Source organism: Podarcis raffonei, chromosome 9 (genome assembly GCF_027172205.1).
Source record: "Podarcis raffonei isolate rPodRaf1 chromosome 9, rPodRaf1.pri, whole genome shotgun sequence".
NCBI classification, from domain to species: Eukaryota; Metazoa; Chordata; class Lepidosauria; order Squamata; family Lacertidae; genus Podarcis; species Podarcis raffonei.
The window spans coordinates 54,227,777-54,255,400 of NC_070610.1; the positions used below are offsets into that span (position 1 = coordinate 54,227,777).

Genomic DNA, 27,624 nt, shown 5'->3' on the forward strand with positions numbered 1-27,624 from the left:
TTCTGTTGAAAGAACATTTCCCCCTACTTTGAGGTTGTTGTTATTTTTTCCTACAGTGGCATATTGAATAGATATAAATTCTCTGGGTTATGTATTCCAGAATTTATCACTTAGCAGTTTGGCATGACATGATAACAATTCTTCAGCACTTGCAGTTGGGAACAGCTCAAAGAAAATGAGATTCACTTCAGCTCTTTCTATGTCAAGAGGAAACTTACTGTATGTTTGCCTCAGCACCATGCACTTTGTGCAAAATAAGATTCACGTGAAGGGTTTTCAGCTTCATCTATGAAACATTATTCTCAAAGACAAAACTAGGATGGAATCACATGACAAATTTTCCTTCCTGAAAAATATTGTTTGAGTTTTCCTCTGGAACATCACATTTGGGTTCTGCTCTTGCCAATAGTCCAACCTGTGTTCAGATAGGTGGACTAGTAATGTCCAGAATTTCAGGAGTCAGACATAGGTTGAGCTGCAACCAGTATAAGTGTTGAATTTGATCTTTCATTCACATCCATTAGTTTTTTACACTTCCCTGAATGCTGGGATGCAGTTTCAGCATCTCAAAAAACACATCTCAGTTATGTATACATTTAAATACAGTCAAATCTCAGTTCCCAAACACCTCCATTTTGGAATGTTTTGGCTCTCGAAAGCTGAAAACCCAGAGGTAAATGTTCCAGTTTTCAAACGTTTTTCGGAAGCCGAACGTCTGACGTGGCTTCTGCTTGAGTGCAGGAAGCTCCTGCAACCAATCAGAAGCCGCACCTCAGTTGTTGAACATTTCGGAAGCTGAACGGACTTCTGGAATGGATTGCATTCGACAACTGAGGTTTGACTGTGCATATTTTGAGAGAAAACACACAGTTCAGTAGTCTACTAAGTTTCACTCAGGGTAGAACCACTGAAATGAATGAAAATGGCTAAGTTAGGTCCATTAATTTCAGTGGCAGAATTGCAATTCTCTGAGTTCCCTGGGAGGAGGCACTGATTGTTAAACCACTCTGGGAACTGTAGTTCTGAAAGGAGTATAGGGATCTCCAAACAGAGAGACACAGGTGGCACTGTGGGTTAAACCACAGAGCCTAGGGCTTGCCAATCAGAAGGTTGGCAGTTCGAATCCCCACGACAGGGTGAGCTCCCTTTGCTCAGTACCTGCTCCTGCCAACCTAGCAGTTCGAAAGCACGTCAAAGAACAAGTAGATAAATAGGTACCACTCCAGCAGGAAGGTAAACGGTGTTTCTGTGCACTGCTCTGGTTCGCCAGAAGCGGCTTAGTCATGCTGGCCACATGACCCGGAAGCTGTATGCCGGCTCCCTCAGCCAATAAAGCAAGATGAGCGCCGCAACCCCAGAGTCGGTCATGACTGGACCTAATGGTCAGGAGTCCCTTTACCTTTAACAGCTCCCAATATCATTAACAAACTACATTTCTTAGGATTCTTTAGGGGAAGCAATCGCTGTTTGAAGTGATATGATACAACTTCATCTATAATGCAGATGGGGCCCAAGTTGGGAACTTCCAACAAATAGCTCATATGCTAAACAACTATGCCACAGTATACACTGTTGTAGCACTTATCAGATTTGAAATCTGGTTACTCAACTCTCACAAAAATCCTTTCCAAAACTGAGGCTGAGATTAGCTGCAACTCTGAGCCAAATTTTGCAAAGATATTGCATTTACTACCCCATCAAGCATCCCCACCTCCATTGCTCCCACACAACATAATCTACCAACCACAGAATTAAAAAGTAGTATTTTGATGGCATTATGTAACTCCACTAAAAACCATTCGTCAGTGAGTCAAATTGGTACTAATATGCTTCCTTTATATTGTCTTTGGCTATAACCTAAATGCCTGTGTCTATTTTAACATTCTGGATTTATGAATGCAATGGAAATTCATACCACTTTTACAAAACATTTAGAATGCCACACTGAAAATATTTAAGCAAAGAATAAAATATATCTGTAACACGTTACCTTCCCTGCTAACTTCACCCCACCCCCATATCTCTCCCACTCTCCCACTGATTTTGCTCTCCCAGCAAGTTTCTTCCAGTATTTAACTAGGTTGTGCAGTATCAGATTGATGATAAATTTAACTCCTATTCTCTCTCCCCAACCCCTTTTGTAAAAATAGTAACCCAACCATAGTGTGAGTTCTGGAATATTACAGATGCTTGCCATGTGTTTGCTGCGCGATTCATCCTGAGATCCAAGAGCGCTATAAACGCACCACTGTAGTGTTGTAAAGTGTAATTTCACTGTATTTGTTATTAGGGGAGGGAATAAGGTTTCCCTTTTGTTTTCATCATTATTTCTGCTGTAACTGGAAACATGCTGCTACTACATTATCCGGAAATAAAAGCAACCCAGAGGTGCCGTAAATAATTCTGGGAGGCCACTGTAGATTGGATATCCATTAACAGTTGGCAGAGGTTTCTTCTGAAAGCTGAGAAGTAGCTTGGGTACACAAAGAAGGGGAAGCATGTAAATCCTGGGACTAATGAAACCCACCATGATATCTTTATGTGGTGCAGAAGCCTGTTTCTAATGAAAAGCATGGTCAAAATTAAAGGGTTCAGGAACTCAGACCAGGCGAAATTTCATAAAATCATACACAGACTTTACTAAAACAAAACTCTACAAGAGAGAGAAAAACTCCAAATAATTACAATAGCTCAGAAGGTAAGAAAACAAACCCTAACTTATCCAGCTAATTAACATAAACACTTACACTTAAATATCATTAGGCTGAGCAATGGAACATGATGCCCAAATAGATGCTGACCTTGGTTTGGCTGGCTGGCTGGCTGCCAAGAGCTCCCACCAATCCAGGTTTTATGGGAACTTAGACCATGGGAGTTCACCTCTTCCACACAATTACCTTGTGCCACTGGCCTTGAAGTCTTAACGACAGACAGCTGTATGTAAGCTCACTATTTCTGAGGTTCTAACCCGTTCCTATAAACCAGTGTTAAAGGGGTGTTATCAGCCACTGGCCCAGAGGTTCCTCACCCCTGGCCTATCCAGTTGCAGCCTGACTCCCTTAATATAGGTGTGGGGAACCTGTAGTCCAGAAGTTGTTGGACTCCAGCTCCCTAGTGGTCAGGGATGATGAGAGTTGTCATCCAAAAACATGGGCCCCTTGGGAATGAAATATTGGATGCAAATTGAATAAGCAAACCAACAACACCAGGAGAGCCCACCATGGTCTTCCTAGATTAAAAGAGAAGTGCAACACAGGATCTAACTGGACATGTTTATCCCCTGGTCTGCAAAACTATATTTGGAGGCATCAGGTCATTTCCTTCCTTTCCTTGCTTTAGTAAAGGTAAAGGGACCCCTGACCATTAGGTCCAGTCGTGGCTGACTCTGGGGTTGTGGCACTCATCTCGCTTTATTGGCCGAGGGAGTGGCGTACAGCTTCCGGGTCATGTGGCCAGCATGACTAAGCCGCTTCTGGCGAAACCAGAGCAGCACACGGAAACGGCGTTTACCTTCCCGCCGGAGCGGTACCTATTTATCTACTTGCACTTTGACGTGCTTTCGAACTGCTAGGTTGGCAGGAGCAGGGACCGAGCAACGGGAGCTCACCCTGTCATGGGGAATCAAACTGCCAACCTTCTGATTGGTGGGTGGCACTGTGGTCTAAACCACGGAGCCTCTTGGGCTTGCCGAACGAAAGGTCAGCAGTTCGAATCTGCACAATGGAGTGAGTTCCCATTGCTTTGTCCCAGCTTCTGCCAACCTAGCAGTTTGAAAGCACACCAGCACAAGTAGGTACCACTCTGGAGGGAAGGTACATGGCGTTTCCATGCATTCTGGCTTTTGTTTCCACATGCACACCTCACTGGTCCTGCTGGGTACCTTGAATGTTTTTGCCTGGCCTGATTGTGTGCTTGAACTCTGATAATGCCTCTTTGTTGTCTGGATGGGAGAGAAAAGGAGACATAGGCACCAACTTTATGGGGCTAAGGACAACTCAGCTCCCACAAGTATGCAGGTATGGGGCTGAGCCTCCCAATCTTGAGGGGCTGGGCCCCACCAGACCTCCTCACATCGGGGGAGGCACCTGCCAGGCCTCCCTGTGTTGGCAGATGGCCATGAGGCCTCTTCCCAATTTGGCATGGCATCTATTGATGCCAATGAGAGTTCATGTCAGGCGCTGTAGGGGGTGGAAGCAATTTTCATAGAAACCGCAGCAAAGGGGAAAGCATTATTAATTCCACTTTCTCCTCTGCAGGAACCCCAATCCTAACTGGTCTCTCCAATGGCTATTTACAGGTTTAATTAGATTGTTACAATCCTAAAGTACATTTGTAACATCGTGTTTAGTTTTGCTCTTGGATCAGCCATTGGTCCCTGATGCAATACAAGCTCACAAATAGCATCAGGCAGCTGGTGATTTTCTGCAGAAAGTAGAACAGGAGCACGTTCAAGATTGGGTCATGCATTGTCACATGCTTGGCCCTTGCTCCCAAATGACCATGCATAGACTTGCAGCATATGACTCAGTTTAATACCAGTAAAATGGGCATGATAGTCTCTTTTCATGTCTTGTGTAAAAATAGAAATATAGTAAATGGCCATAGCTCATTCACAGTGCAGTGCTAGCAATGTCTCATCATTGCAGATTATTCTCTCAGGTACTTATACTTTGGCTTGCAATGCAATGGTACATGTCTTCTCAGAAATAAGTTCCATTGTGTTCAGTGGATATTACTCTCAGGTAAGTGGGTGCAGGATTGCAGCTTGCAGAGCATAATCAAATCAAGCAATGCTTGAAGATCTTAGCAAGGTTGATATTGTACCAGAGATTCTACTAAACACATGTGGCAATTTCAAGTTTATCCTTTCAGACCTTATCTTGATGGGACTGCCTCCATTTTGTCCTTTTAGAGAGTTGCTGCCCTTGTCTCTGTATTTAGAAACTGCTGAGTGTATCACTTAAAACTATCTAAGTGGCCCAAAGCTTTGGTAGTTATGGAAAGTCTTTTGGCTGATTCAGGGATTTTTCTGATGCCACTTACAGCTCTTGCCGGTTACATTAGACTTCATCATGTATTATGCCACAGTAAGGAAATAAGTCTGGAAAATGCATCCTTCACTGAAAAAGAATGTGTAAGGGGTGAAAAGCACTTAGCCTAGTCATAGGAAAAAGAATATTCTGCGGTTTAGCAACTCCTTGGAGACAGATTGCAATTTCTGCCATTTATCTGGATACCTTTTCTTTTTTTTACCTTGCATCAAACAACTGGGATTTATTTGCAGTATCACTGTGTCTCACATTAAAAACAAAACAAAACTCTAGATGTGATTCAATAGATTGTGAATAGGCTGCAACAATAGACTGTGGTACTGATTTAAAAAAAAATAAAAAACTGGGCTTTTTTAAATAAAAAAAATCAATATTATTCTCTGCTCAGGCTACACCAAAGCTTTATTTATGTAACTAGCTGAGGGCACATTTGCTGTGGGAAAAATTACAGTGAAAGCAGCTTCATTTTAAAAAAAGAAGCCTGCCTTTAGTAATTCATCTAGGATCAAAGTAATATCCCATGTTGATGTCTTACTTTCGCAACTCTTTTTTTTTCTCCTCTCTTATTTGAGCAACTTCCCTATATGTGGTTTGAATTTGGCCTCCATCTTTATGCTTTTGTCTTGTATTGCACTTATAACCTGCCATTCCATCCTGAGGTGTTGTGCATAGTGTTTGTTCCCCACCCCCAGACACACACACACAGAGAGAGAGAGAGAGAGTCTGTCCTCACAGTAATACTGTGGGACAGGTTGTGCTGAAATTGCCACAAGGCCACCAAGCGAGTTTTATGGCTAAAATGGAGATCTGAACTCCAAGATCTAATTGAACACTCTGACCGCTAGGCCACATAGTTATTCTTTAGTCCTGTGTTCTTGATAGAGGAAACATTAAGGCACAGCAGTAGCCTATGCTTACATCACTCTATGTGCAAGATTTTCCCTCTCTAACATAGCAGAAAGAGGAGTGGTGGCAGTAGGTCACTGCTGGGGATGAGGAAGGTTCCTAAATTGCAAACTAGATGTCTGTTCTGTTCTCAGAGGACTTCTTAGCATGGGATGAACGTATTATGGAAACATCAACACAACTGCAAGGGCCCCAGCGATGGGGCAGAGCTTTAAAAAGATGTGCAAAAAGAATTTAGGATTTTTAGGAAGACTAGTAGCAGTAGTGATGTATGGAAGTGAGAGCTGGACCATAAAGAAGGCTGATCGCTGAAGAATTGATGCTTTTGAATTATAGTGCTGGAGGAGACTCTTGAGAGTCCCATGGACTGCAAGAAGATCAAACCTCTCCATTCTGAAGGAAACCAGCCCTGAGTGCTCACTGGAAGGACAGATCCTGAAGCTGAGGCTCCAATACTTTGGCCACCTCGTGAGAAGAGAAGACACCTGGAAAAGACCGTGATGTTGGGAAAGATGGAGGGCACAAGGAGAAGGGGACGACAGAGGACGAGATGGCTGGACAGTGTTCTCGAAGCTACCAGCATGAGTTTGACCAAACTGTGGGAGGCAGTGGAAGACAGGAGTGCGTGGTCCATGAGGTCACGAAGAGTCGGACACGACTAAACGACTAAACAACAAGAACAGGAAGACTAGTACTGCAGGGCATGGAGTCTCCTTTAGCAACACTGATTTGTCATGGTCACCTTTATGTGTTTTGTGCATACAGCTGCATGCACATCCCTTCTAGTGTTTAGTGGTTGTTGAGGTTAGGTGAACAAAATATTTCAGTAGCATGGTCATTTTCAGAGCCCCTGGAAGATGGATTCACCATTGGGGCCCTTGGAAGGAAAGCAAGCCCCATAAGAAGGCATGAAGAAACTGGAGAAACATCTCAGGCAACAGCACAACAGGATGTTTGCTGTCATTTTATTTTAGGCTTGGCATTGCCCTCTGCTGAAAGTAGCATACGCCATCTTGATACAACCTGGTACTTAGCTTGTGGTGTTACTATGATCTATATGGGTAGAGAACTCTGGTCTGCTTCTGTCCTGTGTCCATTCCATCCGCTCTTACCTTGCGTCTTTTCCAGCACCTCACAAAGTCCTAAAGCCAACTCTGTTCCGAGAAAATGTTTGGCAATTATGTAAATATTTCATGTCGCTTTTTTTTTTTTAAGGAAGCTGTTCAAAATTGGACATCATTATTGTGAAAATGTGATGCATTCTTCACAGTCAGTGGGTTGTATCCAACAAAGGAATCTCATTAGCGCAAGGACTTCTGTCTGTGTAATGGGACTTCTTTGTTTCTCCCTGTCCTGTTACAAATTAATGGTTCTTTTTGGATCCATTTTTAGCTGGTTTTTAGGAGAAAGAAACACAAGTAGACCCAGAGAGTTGCAACTCAGTAAAACACTTTTATTGTACACATCAAAATCACAGTCCCTAACACACACACACACAAACACACACACATTCTCAATCATACTCACCAATTCTACACCAATCAGGCTATGGCAAGAGGACAGGTTGCAGCACTGGGAATCTGGCACACTTTTCCACTTTATATACTTTCAACCAGACATTCCAGCCATCAGTTCCTCGTCCAAGTTGTTTATCACGTAGTTCCTCACATCCTCATTAGTCAATCTTGATCAACACCCGTCCTTTGTTATCGGCCTGTTTGTATGTCAAGTCCCATGAGCTCAGCACATCTTCCTCACTTCGTTTGCCAACCTTATCAGTCCCACAAGTCTTAAGAAGACTCCATTTTAGAGTGGTGTTCTTCAGCCTAAAAACAGGCCTACATTCATTTCTCCATTCATACCATAAATCTCTAATGAATATGATATACTCATTACATTCCCACCCAACACACCCTGAATCTGCTTCAGAGGGTTGGAGTGAAACCCCAGAACAGATTTAGGGGACATGTTGGCAGAGGAAGAGGAAGTGTCATGGTGCATGTGGAAGTCTTTGCACGTACAGTGACTTTGTTGGATACTACCCTGTAATTTTGCAACATTGTAACTATCTGGCAAAGGACAAAGGAAAGAAAGACCTCCTATATTTGTTTAATTTGTACCTTGGACTTAACAGTGGTGGAAAGAACAGGCCTAGAGTCTCTTGCTTAAAGGTTTTGAGAATCCTGTTAGGTGAATCTAGTCCACAGGAAACACAACCTCTCATGACAACTGCAGGAAAATTGGAGATTTGAAGATGTCTTCACTCTTCTAGTCACTTCCCCCCTCTCTCTCATAACACATAGTGCAATAGAAATGAGGTGCTAAAAACACATATATCACTACAGGCCATGTACCTCCCACTGTGGCTGGTTCGTAAGCAGTAAATTTTGAGCATAGAATTAAGATTACTGAGTTTAAGATAAATGTTTGAGATAAATGCAACGGAGGGTGAAGGGATTAAAAACAAACAAACCAAGGTTACCCAAATAAATAATTTACAGGAATAATAAAGAATTGAGAGGAAAGGTCCGATTATATTTTAGTGGAACTGAAAACAAGTCTAGCGGGCCCAGTAAATGGCCCGAAGAATTTTCTTTCTTTCTTTTTAGCTTTCAAAAGTTAGATGTATAAAACATTAACTCATTTTCATCATTTTGATTTATTTTCAGATGTGGAAAACTAAGCAGATGGCAAACTAGGAAAAGCAGTGGTTTGTGTATTGTTAGAAAATGATTCCCCCCCCCCTGACAATCTCATTTATATTTAGCCCACAAGTGGTTGTAATTCCTCCCAAAATAACGTTTTAATTATAAATAATGAATATTTCATAATGATTTAAATCAGTGTTTCCCCAGCTTTTGATTCCTGGAGCACAATGCTGCTGCTGCTGTTGTTTTCTGGAATAAAACTGGTTCCGTAGTTATAATTATTTCAATTAAAAAGATACACATATTTGCTCAGTCGGCTCTCAAAACAATTGGCAAGTATCATATTTGTAGCTGCAGGGCAGCCCAATTAGTACTGCAGTCTGGGTCCACGTTTGCCCAGGGGGCTCTCACCGTGCTTTCTGGGATAAAGGGTATAGCTGAGCCAAAATTTCCTAGACGATGAATTTCTGAGAAAAAATGTGACATTTTCCTTCTTTTACCTCCGTCCCTGCTTTAAAAGGAAGGTTACTTTGCCAAATGTTCTCCAAAATTTCTCCACCATGCTTTTTGTGGCAGCTATCCTCCCGCTGCCCTTCCCCCGGAAAGACTTTAAGTTATGGAGGATTCAAAATGGCATTCAAGCCAGTTGCTGTTACTACTTGGCCCTTAGGCAAAAAGAAGGGAGTTGTAATTCTACCACTGCTAATGGTGAGGGTCCATCCCTCTGAAAACTTATTGGATAATTTCTTCTTTCCCTGAAGAAACTGGGTGCAGTTTCTCCAACTAGAAATGTTTTGAGAGAACATTTTCACCTGGCTTTCCTTTGGGATTCTAACGCATTCTTACTCTCTCCTTCAGGACGCAAAGAGGGGAGTTCAATGTTCTACAGCACCTCAAAAAAGTAACATGTATAAAATAGTAAATATATATTTTATTTTATTTTATTTTATTTTATTATTCATCCCAAATATATTAATGTCCAGTTGGGGAGTCCCTATCTTAGAGCAGTTCCTCCTGCCGGTTCAGCTCTCCATTCATCATGGTGCCATCCAGCACTAAAAGAAAGGAGGTGGGGGCTGCTAAGATAGTGGAGTTTATACAATTTGGCATAATATTAAATTTTATTTTCCCTTAATAAATTTATATGCCACTTTTCAAGGATGCATCCTCTCAAAATGCTTTAGAAACCACGTGCCAAGCATACAGTAAAATATAATTTTATTGAGATGGCTCCAAAGGGCTTAGTTAAAATGACACAGTGAGCATTAGGCATAAAGAACTCTAGAACCCACAATAGGTAAAGGTAAAGGTACCCCTGCCCGTATGGGCCAGTCTTGCCAGACTCTAGGGTTGTGCGCTCATCTCACTCCATAGGCCGGGAGCCAGCGCTGTCCGTAGACACTTCCGGGTCACGTGGCCAGCGTGACAAGCTGCATCTGGCGAGCCAGCGCAGCACACGGAATGCCGTTTACCTTCCCGCTGGTAAGCGGTCCCTATTTATCTACTTGCACCCAGGGGTGCTTTCGAACTGCTAGGTTGGCAGGCGCTGGGACCGAACGATGGGAGCGCACCCCGCCGTGGGGATTCGAACCGCCGACCATGCGATTGGCAAGTCCTAGGCGCTGAGGCTTTACCCACAGCGCCACCCACGTCCCTTAGAACCCACAATAGTCATTATCTAATGCATTGTGTCCACAGGAAAGGCAGGATGCAAAGAGAAATATCCACACAAGGCATGACATTCAGAGCTTGTATCCTGGCCATTAAATGCTGGGTTTTAATTGTACCTCTTTCCTTTCACTGATGCTTTTATTTCTCTCCTTGAAAAGTTATTATTATTTTAATATTAACATTTTTTTTCCTGCTGAAGGGTATAACTGATTTCAAGGTTTTCTTTTCATGGTTTGATGAAGCCTCAATTAAGATAAGCTTACTAGGCTATGTCATCATTGATACAACTAGCTATAGCTATTAAATCCCCAGCACCGTATTACAAGGCTTATTTTACCTACCTTCAGCTTCCTAGTGTGGATTTCTGTTGTCATCTCTCCAAAGTGAAGTTATCCAACCCTGTATAAAAGGGATTTGATAATGGATGGGTTGTGAGACTTCTAACCGCACAATCGAAAGTGTTTCACTACTTCTCGAGGACACTGCAATGCCATTGACATGATTGAGCAGCAAGATTTGAGACCTAGCAGTATATCCTTCCAGATACACTGTAGTAACTGCTATCACTGCCAATAAGTGATGCCAAGTCTCAAGGAGGAAGAAAATAGTGCGCTAGAGTCTCAGGCCTGAGGTATGCCCTTTTCTTCCATTCATTTCAGCCATGTGAAATAGATGGTTATGTATTTCTGGATGAACCAGCAGTTTTTCTGTGTCCCAGAATTCCAATCTTCAATCATCCTGATTCTCCTTTACTAACCCAGAGTCTCTAGTTTGCTTAAAAGAAATGACCCTGTTACTGAAAATGAAGGAATATTACTGGGATCAGTGGGAGGGGCCAGACAATACTCCATTCCAGATATAGAATATCATTGCATCACTGTTTATAGTGACCATACTGGACGAAATAATGAAAACGTATTTTGAGTTACCTGTAGGAGTTTGCGCCCCAAAAGGTAGTTTGTTCTTCCCAGCCTCCATAAGTAATATTTAACTCTGGGTGTCTACAATTCTTAATTAGGAAAGGCTCCTACCTCATATATCTCACTTGTTTTCCTAGAAAAGTGGCAAACTTTTTCTCTTGGTCATTCATTTTTAAGATATTATCAGCAGCTTTATGCAAACAACTAAATAGGGTGTTGCAGTAGTAGCAATACCGATGGTCAATAACTCATGAGTAATTGGTGTATTTGTTTCCACGCTACACCATTCATCTCGCTCAGCAGAAATTGGTAACCTATAGAGGCATGGCTGCAGGCAGGTACCCTGAATTATGGGTAATTAGATTCCAGACAGTTTTCGGATTCTTAGAGGTACAAAAGAGCAGCACAAGGCGTTTTATTGGTACCAGTACTACTACTTCTAGTGTGAAGAGCTGGGAGAAAATGTGATTTTATTTTTTACTACTCTTCCAGTCTGTACATCATCTATTAATATTAAGGAAGAGGTCAATTAAGTACTGCTCTCTACTGAATAAAGACAGTTTTAGAAATATGACCATGTTAGGAAATGCATCTACAGTACAGCTAACATGGGAAAGAGCTGATAAAACTTCTTTTTATTTGTGCCACTCGACAGTTTTCAGAAAGCATGAAGAATACCATGAAAGTCCAAAAATCTGAAGTTGTGGATTCTGACACATATTTTAATTATATATTGGGAGGGGGGCTTTTAAAATGTTTTAAAGTAACTACCAAACTACTAAAGTGTACACCCTGTTCCCTAGAGATGCTGTAGCATCTTACAAAAAATATTTAGACAATCTGTTCAACAAAAGAAGACACGTAGTCACGAAACAATATAAATATAATTAGAACTAGTACATGTAAAGCTCAGTTTTTGGAAGTGTTCAAGCATCCAAGAACACAGACAAGGGCTTCCTGTAAAGGAAAGTCTTGTTCTCGATTAGCTTCACAAATTATAAGAGTGAACAAGCCAGGTCCTCAGGTCTTGCATCTGGGCTTCGCATAGGCTGACCACTGTGAGAATAGGATCATAGAATTGTAGAGTTGGAAGGGACCTGGGGATCATCAAACCCCTGCAATGCAGCAATATGCAGCCATCCCATTGGGGATCAAACCTGAAACCTTGGTGCTATCTATGAATTGTGGATTGCTTTGTAACGATTTGTTGGGTCTCTGGACCGTAATAAAGATTGATTTGATTTGATTTGATTTGGTGTTATCAGCAACATGTTCTAACCAACTGAGGATGCTGGACTAGATCAACCACTGACCTGATCCAGCAGGCTCTTTATGTGTTATTCTTCTTTGCTGTTATTTATTTAGAAAGTTTATACCCTGCATTTCAATTGTGTTACTCTCAAGGTGCCAAGAGAGGGGAAGCAAGCTCTCTGCAGCTGCTCTTTCACTGTCCAGTAGATGGGCCAGGTTGGTCTCTCCTCTTTGCCATGATCTCCCAGAGGTTCCAGGTCCCCTGAAGTGTGGAGTGGAAAGAACCCAGAGTGTGCTTCCCTTTGTTTTCAGCACAAGGGCACCAGCCTCTTATTTGAGTCTACCACATGCACCCTCTCAGTTGAGCTCAATAGCATCGATCTCATGGGATGTGTGGCCAGTGGCTTAGGAAAGGGGGGCTGAGGGAGCGCACCGCCCCCGGCACCATCTCTGGCAGGGTGACAAGAGAGCACCCCATGGGGTGGCAAAGGCCACCGCCTCCCCAAGGCACACCATCCCTGCCCACATCTGCTCTTGCTCTAACCGCCGCCGCCTCAGAGTCACCACCGCTGTCTCAGGTGGAGTGGGGTGGGGTGGGGGTGGCATGTGTGGGCGGAGAGAGGGAAAGAGAGAGTGACTTGCCCGGCTCTCCCTCTCTCGCACACCTGACGCCTGACTCTTCTGATGGAGCGGGGCAAAGGGCTGGGCGCGTGAGGCAGAGGGAGAGAGCAGAGCCCCACAGATGTTTGTGTTGCCGTCAGCAAACCACCCGTACGAGCGGCAGCTGCAGCCACGAGCAGATGATCCCGCCGCTGTACAGATGGCACGCACATGCGCCGTACGTAGAGCTGCCATGCATGCACCATACGGTCGGTTTACCCGCCCCAGGTACCGTTCATGCTTCGTTCACCCCTGTGTGGTGCTAGCCAGCTGCCAATCACTGCCTTGAGTTTCATGATGGAAGAAAGGTGTAATATAAATGTACAGTGGTACCTCGGGTTAAGGACTTAATTCGTTCTGGAGGTCCGTTCTTAACCTGAAACTGTTCTTAACCTGTGGTACCACTTTAGCTAATGGGGCCGTCATGCGATTTCTGTTCTCATCCTGAAGTAAAGTTCTTAACCCGAGGTACTATTTCTGGGTTAGCGGAGTCTGTAAGCTGAAGCGTCTGTAATCTGAAGCGTCTGTAACCCGAGGTACCACTGTACTCTGTCATTCAGTTTCCCCCCTTCTTGAGAGCTGCATTGTAGAACAGATTTTAAGGTTGTAATTGTAACTGAGCCATTAAACCTGGCTGCCCAGGTACACACACAGAAAGAGAGGCATGTGCAGACTAGCTCTAGACTCCATGGCATTTCCATATCTCTCTGCATATCCTTACAACATAGACAAAATAAGTATTCAATTAGTCACATCCATGCATGCGATACTAAAATGGCTCAGGTATTGATTAGACTTGCCTCTCTTTTCTGATAAGAAATATGAGATTAGGTGGGGGGGGGTTACTCAATTAATCCGGCATCTGTCTTCTCTACCTTTATAAACTATTCCTCATGCAAACAAGGGATCTGGCTTCAACAGAGGTATTGATTGAGGCAGACCTTTTGGGTTAGAAGCAAAGCCTCTTTAATTACTTTGGCTGACTTTTGTTTTTTACAACGTCTTGGGACCCATAGCTCCCACATTTTAGTGTTGTTATCACTTAGCTTATATTTAGAGTTTTCCTGTGCCAGAGGAATCATTGCCGACCCAGTCTGGTTTTGCCTTTTCTTGGTGCAGAAGTAAGGCAGAGAGAAAAATGCTATCCCTCTGGTTTCTCTAAGGATTTGATAACCTCTTCACTCTCCTTAGCTAGAGGTGTTTTGACCTTTAATTAAAAGGCAAATTTGTTGTCTTCCATTCAGAAGACAGCAAATAATGATCTCATTAAAATGAGGTTAGTGTTTCAGGCCTTAGAGCAATAAGAGCTGAAGTCTCATTAGTAGCTAACAATCCAGAACACAGCACATAAATAAAGCTAATATGGCAGAGCAAAAAGCCTTGGTGCATTAAATTTGAGCAGAATCAAATGTTTACAGTCAATGATGTCTGGGGCATGAAGTTTTAATGTACTTAATAAAGGAAAGCAAATTGCTTCCTATTAGCCATGAAATGTTCCCGGAGAACTAGCGCCCACCCCTCCAAAAAAAGTTTATTATGCAAATGAAGGAGATAGTTGTAATTAACAAGGACATTTTGGGAAAATATCACTCCTGCCTTAATAAATGTGACAATTATGAAGAATAAAGACAAGCCAACTCAAACCTACAAAATGTAATTACACGGATGAATCTAAAATGCTGCTGAGTGGAGGCAAGATATAAATAAATAAAGAGACTTATCCTGTGGACACTGAGGAGAGATTCATACTCCTACGAACAAAGGAGAGAAGCAATTAATATAATGAAACCAACAATTCCACAAAGAATCTGAGCAACTGAAGTGCTTCATTTGATGCCTTTGTTGACTACAAACTGCTAAACTAGGTATTCTGATGTGAGCCTTTCTGAATGCAAAGATTCCTGATTATACTTTCCTGGAGAAGCAATATTTATTTCACCAGATTTGAAAGACTCTGTTCTTTAAAAAAAATAATACAAAAAAATTCCTGAAACTACATTGCGTTTCAATGAGAGGGAAATGGCTAAACTCATGGATGGGTGGAGGAGGGGGTATAAGTCCCTAAAAACAAATATGATTTCATATTTGAAGTCTACGAGAAGCATAATTTTTATTATACTTCTCAGTCCATTCCCACTTACTTTAGGCTGGCTGCCAGCTTTGAACCTCAGCATTTTAAAACATTATGGCAGTAATAGAAGGGGGTTGTAGAGAATGGGAAACAGAAAAAGTGTATTTTCCCCTTTCTTTCCTCCTGAAATATCTCTGGGGTGTTTTGATCTTACAGCATACATCCTTCCCAACCTAATTTACCTGCTCGTGAAATATGCCTTCTCAGCTTGTTAGGCGCTTGAGTAAACCAGTTCCATCTTCCCCTACTATTGTTCTTTCTAAAAATTAACACTCATTGCAACATCTCAATATTTGCAGATTCTTGTCAGGCTCTTACGGTGGGTGGTGGCTGCTTGTTAAAACTTTTTTTTATTTTAGTTTATAAACTTGCACACTTTTACTTAGCTAGGGACTCCACTTAAGTATGTAGACATGCCTCCCTTATGGGTACATGTGCGTGTTTTGCTTCTAAACCACCCCAGCTTGCTGTTAGAAGTAATGACATCCCCAAACTTTAAATATTATAGCAGCACTGAGTATGCCTCTGGGATGTTGCTGCCATATGCTTCCTATCATACCAGTTTTAATCTGATTGTTTTCCCTGAATGCTGGCTACTGACTTCCAATACCTTTCTTTAAGAACAGATAAATAATGTATTAAGCACATATTACATCTAATTTAGAATAGATGGGGGGGGGCAAAGTGAAGGGAGAGTTTAATACTAATATTTGCTGTTCAATGTGGTTTATTTATTTTATACAGAGGGCAATGTAAGCATTCGCATCCACTAATTACATTCAGTTTTAGAATACAAATTCCGTAAACACATGCAAAAAAAAAAAAAAAAGATTAACTACATTGATTCAGTTTAAATGTATACATTTTGCTCCTCCTATGGTTCAATAGACTGACAAGCAACTAATTTAGAAACAGTGGTTAACCTATGTAAAATATAATTGAGTGGAATTCATAGAATCATAGAGCTGGAAGGGATCTGAGGATGGTCTAGTCCAACCGCCTGCAGTGCAGGAAAATGAAGTTGTCCCAAATGGGGCTCAATCCCACAACCAGTGTTTCTCAAACTTGGGTCTCTGGCTGTTCTTGGACTACAATTCCCATCATCCCTGACCACTGGGCCTGCTAGCTAAGGATGATGGGAACTGTAGTCCAAAAACAGCCAGAGCCCCAAGTTTGAGAAACACTGACCTAGAGCATTATCAGCACCATGCTCTAACCAACTGAGCTATCCAGACTAACCAACTCTAATAAATCTAGTGACTGCTTACATCTCAGAGTACCTAAAACAGAGGTTGCCAACATTTTTAGGGCACATGAAGATTTTTGAGTGAGTGCTGTGGGTGCCACTTCCCTTTGGACACTGCAGCAGAGTTGATCTGAGCCTTGAAAAGTAGATACAACTGAAAGAGAAAATGAGGAAGACCGTCATCCTTCCAACTTCCTCCTTCAGCTGTATGTACTTTTCAAGGGAAGAAAAGGTAACTGGCCCAAACCACTCCATGGCCTCATGGCAGTAAGGGTGGGGATGGTTGGTTCATAGTTTTGTGCATCTCAGGAGAAGACATCAAGGACACCATTGCATCCATAGGTGCCGTGCTGGCAACCCATGAACTATAAGATTAAAACATTAATAGCAAATTGACAACCTAAATCCAGTCCATCAGATAATTTTGAGGAAGGTCCCTTTGCACAAATGACCACTTCATTGAATAGGAGTTGGCAGGGGGAGTGTTGCAGACACAGGGAAACAAATCAGTTCATGTGCATTGGCAGAAGTGAACCCTGCTCCCTCTCTGGTGCATACAGCAAGTGCAAATGCAATTTGAAACACAGAGGGAGAAAACACAGACCTCAATTCAAACAGTGAACCAGATCCAGATGTTCTGTCGTCACCACATCACTAGGAGTTTCTGTGGTTACTGAACTTAGGCTGTGATCCTAAACACACTTACTAGGGAGTAATTCCAGTTGACTAAAGTGGGATTTACTTCTGGATAAACATGCAGGTGATTGCATCACAAATTTATAAAATCTAATGATAAATTGTAAACTGTAATGTTAGTTTTCCTTAACATAAGTCTTACACCTGTTTCTAGGTTAGATTAGAAATGGGAAGTGGAATTCACTGATATATGATCATATTTGCAAGGATTCTAAATGCTATAGCCCAAGAAACATCAGTTTTAAAAAAGAGCCTTTTTTTTCTAAATGCGTGCTATTTCTTATTTGTTTCAGGCCTTACTAGAGACTCAAACTTTACTACGCACTCAGGTTGCAAATTTTACCTTCAACCTTGGATTTTCAGGAAAGTTTTACCACACAGGTAAGAAGGAATCATTTAGTTTCAGGTTAAGCAGGTGAAATACATTGAAACAATTTTGTCTTTTGCTCAGTAGCTGGTAACAGAATACTGAAATTATATTTCATTTTTAAAAAATAACGGTGTGAGAATTTCCCTCTCTAAATCTAATTTAACATTAGTTATGATATTGGAATTTTGAATGATTCATCCTTTAAAAAATATCAGTGAACAAATTGCCCTTCCTCATCAGGAAAAATGGTTCACCAATATATATGTTTGCTGACTAAAGAACTTTGATCTTCTGGATCTGGTTTGGCATCAGCAGCCAGCATTTTGGGGTACCTACTGAGAGTCCATGCCCCAGCAATAGGGGCACTGACAAGAGTCCCCTGGAACTGCTCTCTCCCTTCTGCATCACAACTTGCTTGTTCACCTCCTCTTCCTCTGGTCCAAACAATGGTATTAAAAGGTAAAGGTACCCCTGCCCGTACGGGCCAGTCGTGTCCGACTCTAGGGTTGTGCACCCATCTCACTTAAGAGGCCGGGGGCCAGCGCTGTCCGGAGACACTTCCGGGTCACATGGCCAGCGTGACGAAGCTGCTCTGGCGAGCCAGCACCAGCGCAGCGCACGGAAACGCCGTTTACCTTCCCGCTATAAAGCGGTACCTATTTATCTACTTGCACTTAGGCGTGCTTTCGAACTGCTAGGTGGGCAGGAGCAGGGACCGAGCAACGGGAGCTCACCCCGCCGCGGGGATTCGAACTGCTGACCATACAATCAGCAAGTCCTAGGCACTGAGGTTTTACCCATAGCGCCACCCGCGTCCCTGTATTAGTGAGAGTTTAATACTAATGGTATTAGTAAGAGTTTAAAAGCAGGAGGCGCCAGTGCCCACTTCCTTGCTGGCTAGCTGCCTGGCAAGGAAGCCAGTGATAGCAATGATGATAGATGGTGAAATTGATAGTGAGGAGGTGGTCCTAGTGAGGCAGTGAAGCCCATGGAGTTTATTGCCCAAAGTTCCTCCAAAGCCACTGTTAGGAATGGCTCTTCTGAATTGGTGAGCGGATTTCTAAAACATACTAAAGTAAATGATATATAGAGTCTCTCTCTCTCTCTCTCTCTCTCTCTCTCTCTCTCTCTCTGTGTGTGTGTGTGTGTGTGTGTGTGAATATGAAAGCACTGTGGGTCATTCTCCTAAACAGATAATCTCAGCTGAAGGATTAAAAAAAGAAGTAGACATAACTGCCAGGTATTTATGCCAACGCAAGGCAAGGCAAAGCTGGTGCCATCTTTGGCTTTCTTATCCTGTCAAGCAGAATAAGAGACAGAAAGTTGCAAAACCAAGTTCTCTGTCCACTTTTGACAGGAGTCGTATTTGTGTGATGCACATTCCGCCTTCGCTTCACACGGCTACGAACTGAGGTGACCAAAATACGTCTGTCGCCTAAGTGAGGAGGCACTGTGGGATTTATTTATTTTTTAAAGTGCACTGCCCTACCCAAGGGAGAAAAGATTTGGATTAAGGGGAATTTAAATTAAATGAAAAGAGGATTACTTCACCTTTCCAGTTCTAAGTAATTAATTGATTCTGCCCACCCGCCCACTGATTCTGCAGATTAGCGTTACCTGCTTCCAGACTTCTTCTTGCATTTCCTATCTGCCCTCATTTGCTTATTTCACGCCTCTTACATGTTTAAACTTTACTTTCCCAATGTCATCCTCCTGTCTATATTTCTCCATGAAGATACAGCTTTAAGGGTAAGCAGAGTTTTAGGGCAGTAAAATGCTCAGTGTTTTCCCCTTGAGTCTGGTACTGCTTCCTTGATCCAGGCTCCAACATTTTTCTTAGAAAACTGTTAAAACGGCAGAAATAAAGATACAAAAGTATTGACCATGATCACACAAATGTGTGTATGGGCATTTATTTTATTTTTAATTTATTACATTTCTATCTGGTGTACATGGTTCTCCCTCACCCCATTTCATCCTCACAATAGCCCTGTGAGGTTACATTATGGCCATTTCTACCACATGATACAGTGATGACCATCAGCTTAGATACCTTTAAAAAGGGATTTGACCAATTAATGAAGATGGTTGCCAATGGCATCTAGTTTAATCTAAACGTATTGCCTCCAGTACCAGAAGCAGCCTATAGCTGCAATCGAAATTATTCAACCCCCATTGCAAATCAGGTTTATTATCAAAAATTTACAGACTTTCAGCTGTTTTGCAATGACCAAATCAAACAAAAGCAGTTGAAAGACCTTAACACAGTGGATGCTTCAAGTGCTTCCCCAAATTCAGCTGAAATTGCAACTTAAACTGGCTTCACCATCTCACTATTATTCAACCCCTTCATGACAAGCATCTTTAGCACATAGTAGAGAAGCCTTTTTCTGCTATGACCTGCTGCAAACGACAGTTTACTTAAAACACTGGCCTTGCAGAATGCTACACAGAAATGGTTTAGCTACATTGATGGTGTCATGTCTATACTGGCCTTACTCTATGTGCAAATAATTTTGCAGCTTCAGGCAAGTTTCTAAAAGCATACTGATGTCTATGGGGTGAATGCATATTGACAAAATCCTCTGGGAATTCAGGGTGGCCTATTTTCTGCAGTTTGGGATTATCTTGTGGATGAGCTCTCACTGCAAGATATTTTGTGTATGTGGCAGCTGAGTAAAGGTTTCGTTCTGAAGAGAACAACTTATGAGAGAGCAGGTTGACATGCCACCTGAGAGAATATATGAAAGTAGCCAGTGGCAAATAATAAAACAAAGATTATTATCCAAGCTGTGAAAGCAATATGGGCTGCCCAGGGATTTGTACTTTTGCAGGTCTCCTTGTCAAGACTTCTGGCAGGTCGTCTTGTCTAGACTCTGCAAGGACATGTAATTGCTACTGTAGTGATGTCAACTCTGGGGATCCCCAGGGACAGTTGCTGCTGCTTTTCTTATTCTTATTTAAATTTGTATACTGCCCTTCATCCTCTCACCAGCCCCAGCCAAGGTGATGATGGGAGTTGTAGTCCAGAAACATCTGGAAAATTGATTCCTATCATCCCTGACAACTAGCTGTCCCAGCTAATGGGACTTGAAGATATGAAAGCTTGAAGTTCAGTGGCGCAGCATACTAAATACATACCAAATAATTAATAAATCTCTGGGCAGAAAGAAAAGCAACTATGGAAGTCATCCAGAGCATATGTCCAGTGCCAGTTCAGCTCTCTACCTGTTCTTCATCTACCTTTCTCTAAAATACAATTTCTTCACATGCAAAGCTTGTTGACATCATCTCCAGCAAGCGGAAGGAGGTGGCTGAAGGCAGACATGTTCTCTTTTCTAAAATGTCTATCTCTCCCAGAACAGTCCCTGGTCAGTTCCTCAACTGTTGTTAAGGCCAGCTATAGAGAGCCACCAGCTAATTTACCTAACAAAGAGAAGGTACTGGACAATTTTACCAGGGCTATTAATAAGACTCCAAGACTCTTATCAGGTATGTGTCAGGCAACCTACACCAACAGAGAACCTATTCAGGGAAATCTTAGATCAAAACTCATTGAGTTGGAAGGGATTCTGAGAGGCCGTCCAGCCCAACTCCCAGTCCCATAACAATATGCAATAGAATAGGTTTTCTCCAATGGTGACTGTGCATTAGCAGAAAGCACTTATGCTTGCACAACACAGAGCACCTGTTTTTTACTGTCTCCTCTATCCACCAAAGTCTCTGTGCCCCCTAAAAATTTGTTCCTGGAGCACTATGCAATATCACAAGAAGGGAAGCTGCAGGTAAGGGGAACTGGCAAAAGAAAAAAATGCCTTGCCGTGCATGAGCGGAAGCACTTTCTGCTGGCTCAAACTAAGTGAAGAAGAGCAAAGTTCAATTTGAGCCATGCTCACAGAATCACATCACTTAATCCTGGAAGGCGCTCGCCCCCCCCCCCAAGTGCTGGGTTCTTCCCTGTAACATGATGAGCAATAAAAGACTCCCTTTAAGGATAGCTAAAGTTCCTCATTGCTGCATGAAAATAAGCAGCCCTGGAGTAATACTCAGATTAAAGGGATTCCTTCCAGGTCAAAGGGCATGATTTCCTGTGAGACCTGAGCAAGCTGTAAGAAAATGAAGATGTCTAAGACTACTGACCATCCCTTAGAAGTGTCTCAGTCATCTCATAAATGGTTGCAGAAAAGATAAATGCTTTGCAATCATCACTTGGGTTAAAGTAATATCCTTCCTACAAGAAGGAAGAGAATACAAGTTCTTCCCATCATTTATATCAGCATGAAACATTTCAAATGTGAGTGTACTTGGAGGGGTTGGTGAAGGAAGAGGTCACTTTACCAACCTCTCTAAGTACATCTACATTTGAAATGTTTCATGCCAATATAAACAATGGAAACACCTTGTATTTCCAGTGCTGTTCACTTTCCTAATGAGAAAGAGTTTGCCCCTACTGTTGCTGGTTCTGACTTATTTTCTTTTTGTTCCTCCTGTCTGTCTTGAATGCCTTTTGGGAATTGACTGATAAAATTTGTATCACATACCGACTGTTAATGCTTTCTATTTCCCACTTGACTCAAACATTATCAATATTGAATTTGTGACTATTCCAAGATTGAGATGGTATGCATGTGCCTACAACTATGTACTCCCCAGCAGTTTAAAAGGCTCACTCAAAGACCATGAAGCAACTCAAGGAATTGAGGCACGTCAGTGCCTTCCATTAAGAGACCTGCTGCGGTGCATATGCCAGGCGCCCTAGATCCAAAGCACATCCCACTTTAAAAGTTAGCATTGTTTTTTGTCACTTCAGCTTAGAGGCAGCATGTCAAAGTATTCTCCATGCAAACATACACTTTATTGACTCATTATAAATAAAACATGGAGAGGTATTCTTTAATTACCGTAAATGTGGCTTGTTTACCCAAGGAGGCTTTTAATGTAAGATGCTCAACATGTTTTATTAGCACATTGAAACTGCTATGCCTTATTGACTTCTTCCTTAATGCACAATTCACTTCTCCATCCCTAAAGTCGAGTTGACAGGGTTCCAGAAAGGAAGACAGAATTGTGAATCTGTCAGAAGGTTTGTAAATACTATCACAGTTATAAGAGCTCCACATAGCTATTGCACACTGCTTTCTGATTCTGCATGAGCATACCATCCCCAACAACAAAACATGCTCAGTCAGGGTCTTGAAGGAAGTGCTTTCCACCTCCTTTGTGCACCCCAAAGCCCTTGGGGAGGGGCAGCTGGGAGTGATGTCCATAGGGATGAGGTCAGCAGGTTGTGAGCAGGAGGTCCTGCTTTCATTGATCTTGCTTATGTACATTTGAAAATGAGTGAGTGCTCCTGTTTGAAAGCTAACAACATCCCATGCCAGCCAGCAGTGATGCATGGAGGATGGCCAACAGCTGGACTAGGTCATTGTCAAGATGTCCTGCTTGTGAACTTCTTAGAGGCATTTTGTTAGCCACTGTGGGAAGTAGGATGCTAGACTAGATTGCCCTTTGGTCTGATCCAGCCATGCACTTACATTCCCAGTTTCAGAACTGAACACGGACCTGGAGGACCACAGGCTTTTAGTACAATAAGAGAAACACATGCTGCCAGCACTACTGAACCTAGATAACAATATTTATGCCAGCATTGCAGTTTAAAAAGGAATTGCTTGGGTGATAAACCTGGGAAAGAAGCAGCTTTAATAGAGTTTAATTGTTGCTTCTGCACTGATGCATATCGCCACTACTCAAAGAAACCATCACTCTCCAAGCGTCATGCCTTATCCATGAAAAATGTGAACTTTTGAACATTTTCTCTTGGTATTCTAGCCCTTAAAAGAGAAGGGACAGTATTCATCATGGCTGACATTTATAAAAACATTTCTATCCCACCTTTCTGTTGCAGCTAAAATACCTTGAGTCGGCTTATATCATAGTTTAATCAATAAACACAACAAAAAGACAAGCAAAGATGCATGAACAGGAAGCCTAACTGACATACTAGAATAACAATGGGACAGTAGCCATAGAAAAATCCAGTATCAGCCAGCAATAACAACATCAGTAAGCATTTGTATAGTGCTTTCAGGTGTTCAAGAGCTACATAGGTATTGTTAGAATTCCGTCATGTGAAAGACAACAATCTCATGACTGGTATTACCTAGTTGTAATCCTTAAAGCAGCCCCAAAACCATAAATCAAGTTAGTGTTATTATCTCCCATATTGCAGATGGGGAGACTGATGACTTTCCTGCCACTTTTCCTCAGGAAAAGCCGCTCTTTACCACTGAATTGGACATCAAATGGGTTTTCCACGGAATGATATTTGTTCCAGTTCAGTGGTAAAGAGCGGGTTTTTGAGGGGGAAACTGCTCAAGTCTATGCCCAGAAAGCATGGGACAAGCACGGGACAAGCTTGGATCCTTGCTTTCTAGGCACAGGACAAGCAAAGTCTGGAAGAGCCCTGAGGGAGTGTAGCTTGCTGAAGGCAACCCTGTGCGTTCAAAGCAGATGGAAGATTTGAACTAGAGACTTTCTGATTCCTAGCCTCTGTGTGCCCATTGGGACTGGTGTAGCAGAAAGCAGAGGCCAGCAGTAGGCGGAACCAGAGCCAATGGCAGGCAGAGCCACCTCCTGATTGGCAGCAAAACAACAGCAGGTGGATGCTGTCTGAGAGCAGACTCCAGTTGGTGAAACAGTGCCCCATTCACCTAATGAACTGGCCTCCACTGCTGTATGCTAGGGGCGGAAATCGTCAGGGTGGAAACGAAATGGATTACATCCTAGGCTGTGCAACAAAGAAATCCCTTCATGCATTTCCACCAGCCGTAGTTATGATAATGGCAGGATGTCCCGCTGATCTAACTGGATGTTGCATTGATTATGACAGCTCAGTCTTCAGCTATGATGGTAGACTGTAACAATGCAAATCTTCAGGTTTTTGTAATCATGTCCAGTGTAAACAGCACATTGGTGCTTTTTTAAAAAATTAGCTGTTCTGAGTTCAATGCTCTTGGGATAATGATGTACTTATCGCATATGGATGTGCAACATCAGCATACTAGCACTGCATACCTATGGGCCACGGAGCCATACTGTGTTAATGTTTCCAGACACCCAGTTAATATGTGATGCTCAGTGCATGGAATCCTCCACAGGTAACCATTCTTCTTTGATGTTGCCTTTTATAAACATGATATGGAAGTTTATTAAAAATGAAGTTACATAAACTCCAGTATCAACTATCGTCAACCTGGAAAAAGCTGTTCATGTCCACACCAGAAGATAATATTATTCATTTTGTAGGAACCATTGAAGAAGATGAAGGTGATGATCTATTGTTGAGTTCTGTGGATGAGTTCTGGTGGTTTCCTCACATGTGGAGCCACATGCAACCTCATCTCTTCCACAACGAGTCATCTCTGGTAGAACAGATGATCCTCAACAAGGAATTTGCACTAGTGAGTAACCTCTAGTTTTTCAAATATCTTTAAGAGCAGATCCACATTGCTTATTTTATAGTTTTCATCCTTGAGGTAATGATAAGATCCATGATTTTAGTAGGTCTAAATCAGGGGTCCTCTAACTTTTTAGACAGGGGGCCACTTCACTGTCCCTCAGACACTGTTGGGGGCCAGACTATAGTTTGAAAAAAATATGTAGTGCACAAAAAACAGGAAAAATACAATATTTAAAAGCCACACCAAAGTTGGATAACTTTACCCTTGCTCCGTGGGGGGGGGGGGTGGCATTAGCCAGATTTAGGGGCATTACTCTCCCTCCTTCAGTTCCCTCCTTCAGTTCCCAGATATGTGAGCTGGGCATACATTTGGTAAAAAGCCTATAGCCGGTAGCTTTGCCTGCTGAAACATCTGGGAGAGGCTCCCAGTGCCAGCAGACAGAACCGTAGTAGTTTGAAAGCTGCCTACATGGTGTGAGGCAGCTTTCCACAGCTCAGCACCTGTTTTCCCAGCTGGGTGCCTCATTCTGCACAGGTGCCACCCACCTGGATTTTAAGGAGCACCCCTTCCAGAGGGTCGCAGGACAGGCTGAAGGCCAAGGTGGCAGAGAGCAGCATCTTCTCGTGCGGAAAGTCCTCCTCCTCAGCGGCGCCTGTCCTCAGTGAGGGAGAAGTACCATCGGGGGTTGAGGGCTCAACATGGACACCCATGCCCCGTGGAAGAGGTCCAGGCTGTGCAGGCTGCTGGGTGTCACCCACAGGATCTCACTGTCCTTGCCTCCCCACAGGGCAGCGTGGCCCCGCTCCGCCTTCACCAGCCACTCCCTGCCGTGTGTCCACGTAGATACCAGTGGCAGCGGCAGCTCCCCGCTCCGGTCCCAGCTCTCCCCACCACCACCACTGCTGCTCCTCAGCTCAGTCACAGCCAAGCGGATGCCAGTGCCCAGCAGCCCTTGCAGGTTCACTAGGGCCTCCAGCATCAGCAGCCCCAAGTCTGGCAGCGTCTCCCCATGCCACACCAGGATGCTGGAGCCCAAGGCGGCCGCAAGTCACGGAGCTTGCCCTGCCCCTGCTGACACCAGTCTAGCAATGGCGGCCTCCTCACGGGCCAGACCCACACATGCCTCCCCCCACCAGGCCCAGCTGCCTCAGGAAGGCCCGGCCCAGCCACAGCTCTGGCCCCAAGGCTGCCTCGGCCTCCAGCAGTGCAGCGCACAGCAGCAGCAGTTGCTCCTCAGACCCCGCCAGGTGGACAGCCAGCATCAGAGGGCCTCCCACTGTGGCCACCATCGCCACCACGCCCTACTGCCCATCGGCCAGGGCCACCAGCAGCCCCATGGCCATGGGCAGGTCCTGCAGACAGGGTCTACCAAGCTACATGGAAAGGCCCTCACAGCAGCGGGGAGAAAGCCTGGGAGGACCAGAGAGAGAGAGGCGCAGGAAGGAACGCCCCTTCTAGGGCACTTCCGGCCCAACTTTGGAAAATGCCCAATGCGAAAATAGACATGCGGATAACTAGAGATATGAGTGGGTAGCGTGGCGTCACTGGCAGGGGTGGGCTCATGGGGGCAGGGTGGGTTTACGGCCCTGACAGGCTGAATCTGGCCCATGGACCATAGTTTGAGGACCCCTGGTCTAAATCTTCTCTTTTTACACTGTTCTTATGCTGCATTTTTTTTCTACACTTTATTCACAGTAAGCAGCTTTGATCATTACCTTTTTTAAAGTTGGATATAAACAATCTAAATATTTGAAATAAATAATAATAAGCACTCGTGCCTTCCCCATAAGCATCCAGAGAATCTTGATTTGGTGGTGATGCTGAAAAAATCATGTTTACCCACCTCCAATCTACCAACACTTCATTCCAGAACAACTATTCAATGTTAACAGATGTGCTTTGACATGGAGACTCATGCCTCACTGCATTGGCTGAGGAAGGTCCATAGTTCAGTACAGTGGTACCTCAGGTTACATACGCTTCAGGTTACATACGCTTCAGGTTACAGACTCTGCTAACCCAAAAATAGTACCTCAGGTTAAGAACTTTGCTTCAGGATGAGAACAGAAATTGTGCAGCAGTGATGCAGCGGCAGCAGGAGGCCCCATTAGCTAAAGTAGTGCTTCAGGTTAAGAACAGTTTCAGGTTAAGAACAGACCTCCGGAACGAATTAAGTACTTAACCCGAGGTACCACTGTATAGCACTTGCTTTATGTAGGATGGTCCTAACTAAGTTCATGATACGGCTGGGGAAAACTCCTGTCTAAAACCTTTGAGAGTAGCTGTGAGTTAATGCAAAGGATTCTGAGCTGGATGGACCAATGGCCTGGCTTCTTATAAGGCAGTCCCTACATGATGGAACATTTAAATCTTTCTGGTCCTTCTGTTCCAAATACACAAATCCCAAGATATTGGTTTATTTTGTACCTGAGGCACCAGATAACAAACTGGTGAGGCAAAATCCCAACTAGGAAAGAGTTCCATGTCCTCCCCAAGAGCAGAATCAGAAATTGTATCTATCATTTTCAGAGTGTAGTCTTTATTCTGAAGCATTATGTAACTATTCAGCCCATCAGTAAGATTTCAGTAAAATGATAACTGTTCTTACGTTTCC

General features: G+C 43.2%; 1 protein-coding gene across 8 annotated transcripts in view; it reads left to right on the forward strand.

The window, feature by feature from the left end:
• The window catches only part of LOC128421199 (bifunctional heparan sulfate N-deacetylase/N-sulfotransferase 4), a 125,451-nt gene that overhangs the window by 41,432 nt on the left and 56,395 nt on the right, over positions 1 to 27,624 (forward strand). For all 8 annotated transcript variants that reach the window (XR_008332258.1, XM_053403622.1, XM_053403623.1 and 5 more), the window contains 2 exons: positions 17,474 to 17,561; positions 24,856 to 25,010. Coding sequence is in view for 7 of the 8 variants with exons in the window: in XM_053403622.1 (XP_053259597.1) it covers positions 17,474 to 17,561; positions 24,856 to 25,010 (243 nt within the window). In the remaining variant the exon portion in view is untranslated. The remainder of the gene's footprint in view (positions 1 to 17,473; positions 17,562 to 24,855; positions 25,011 to 27,624) is intronic.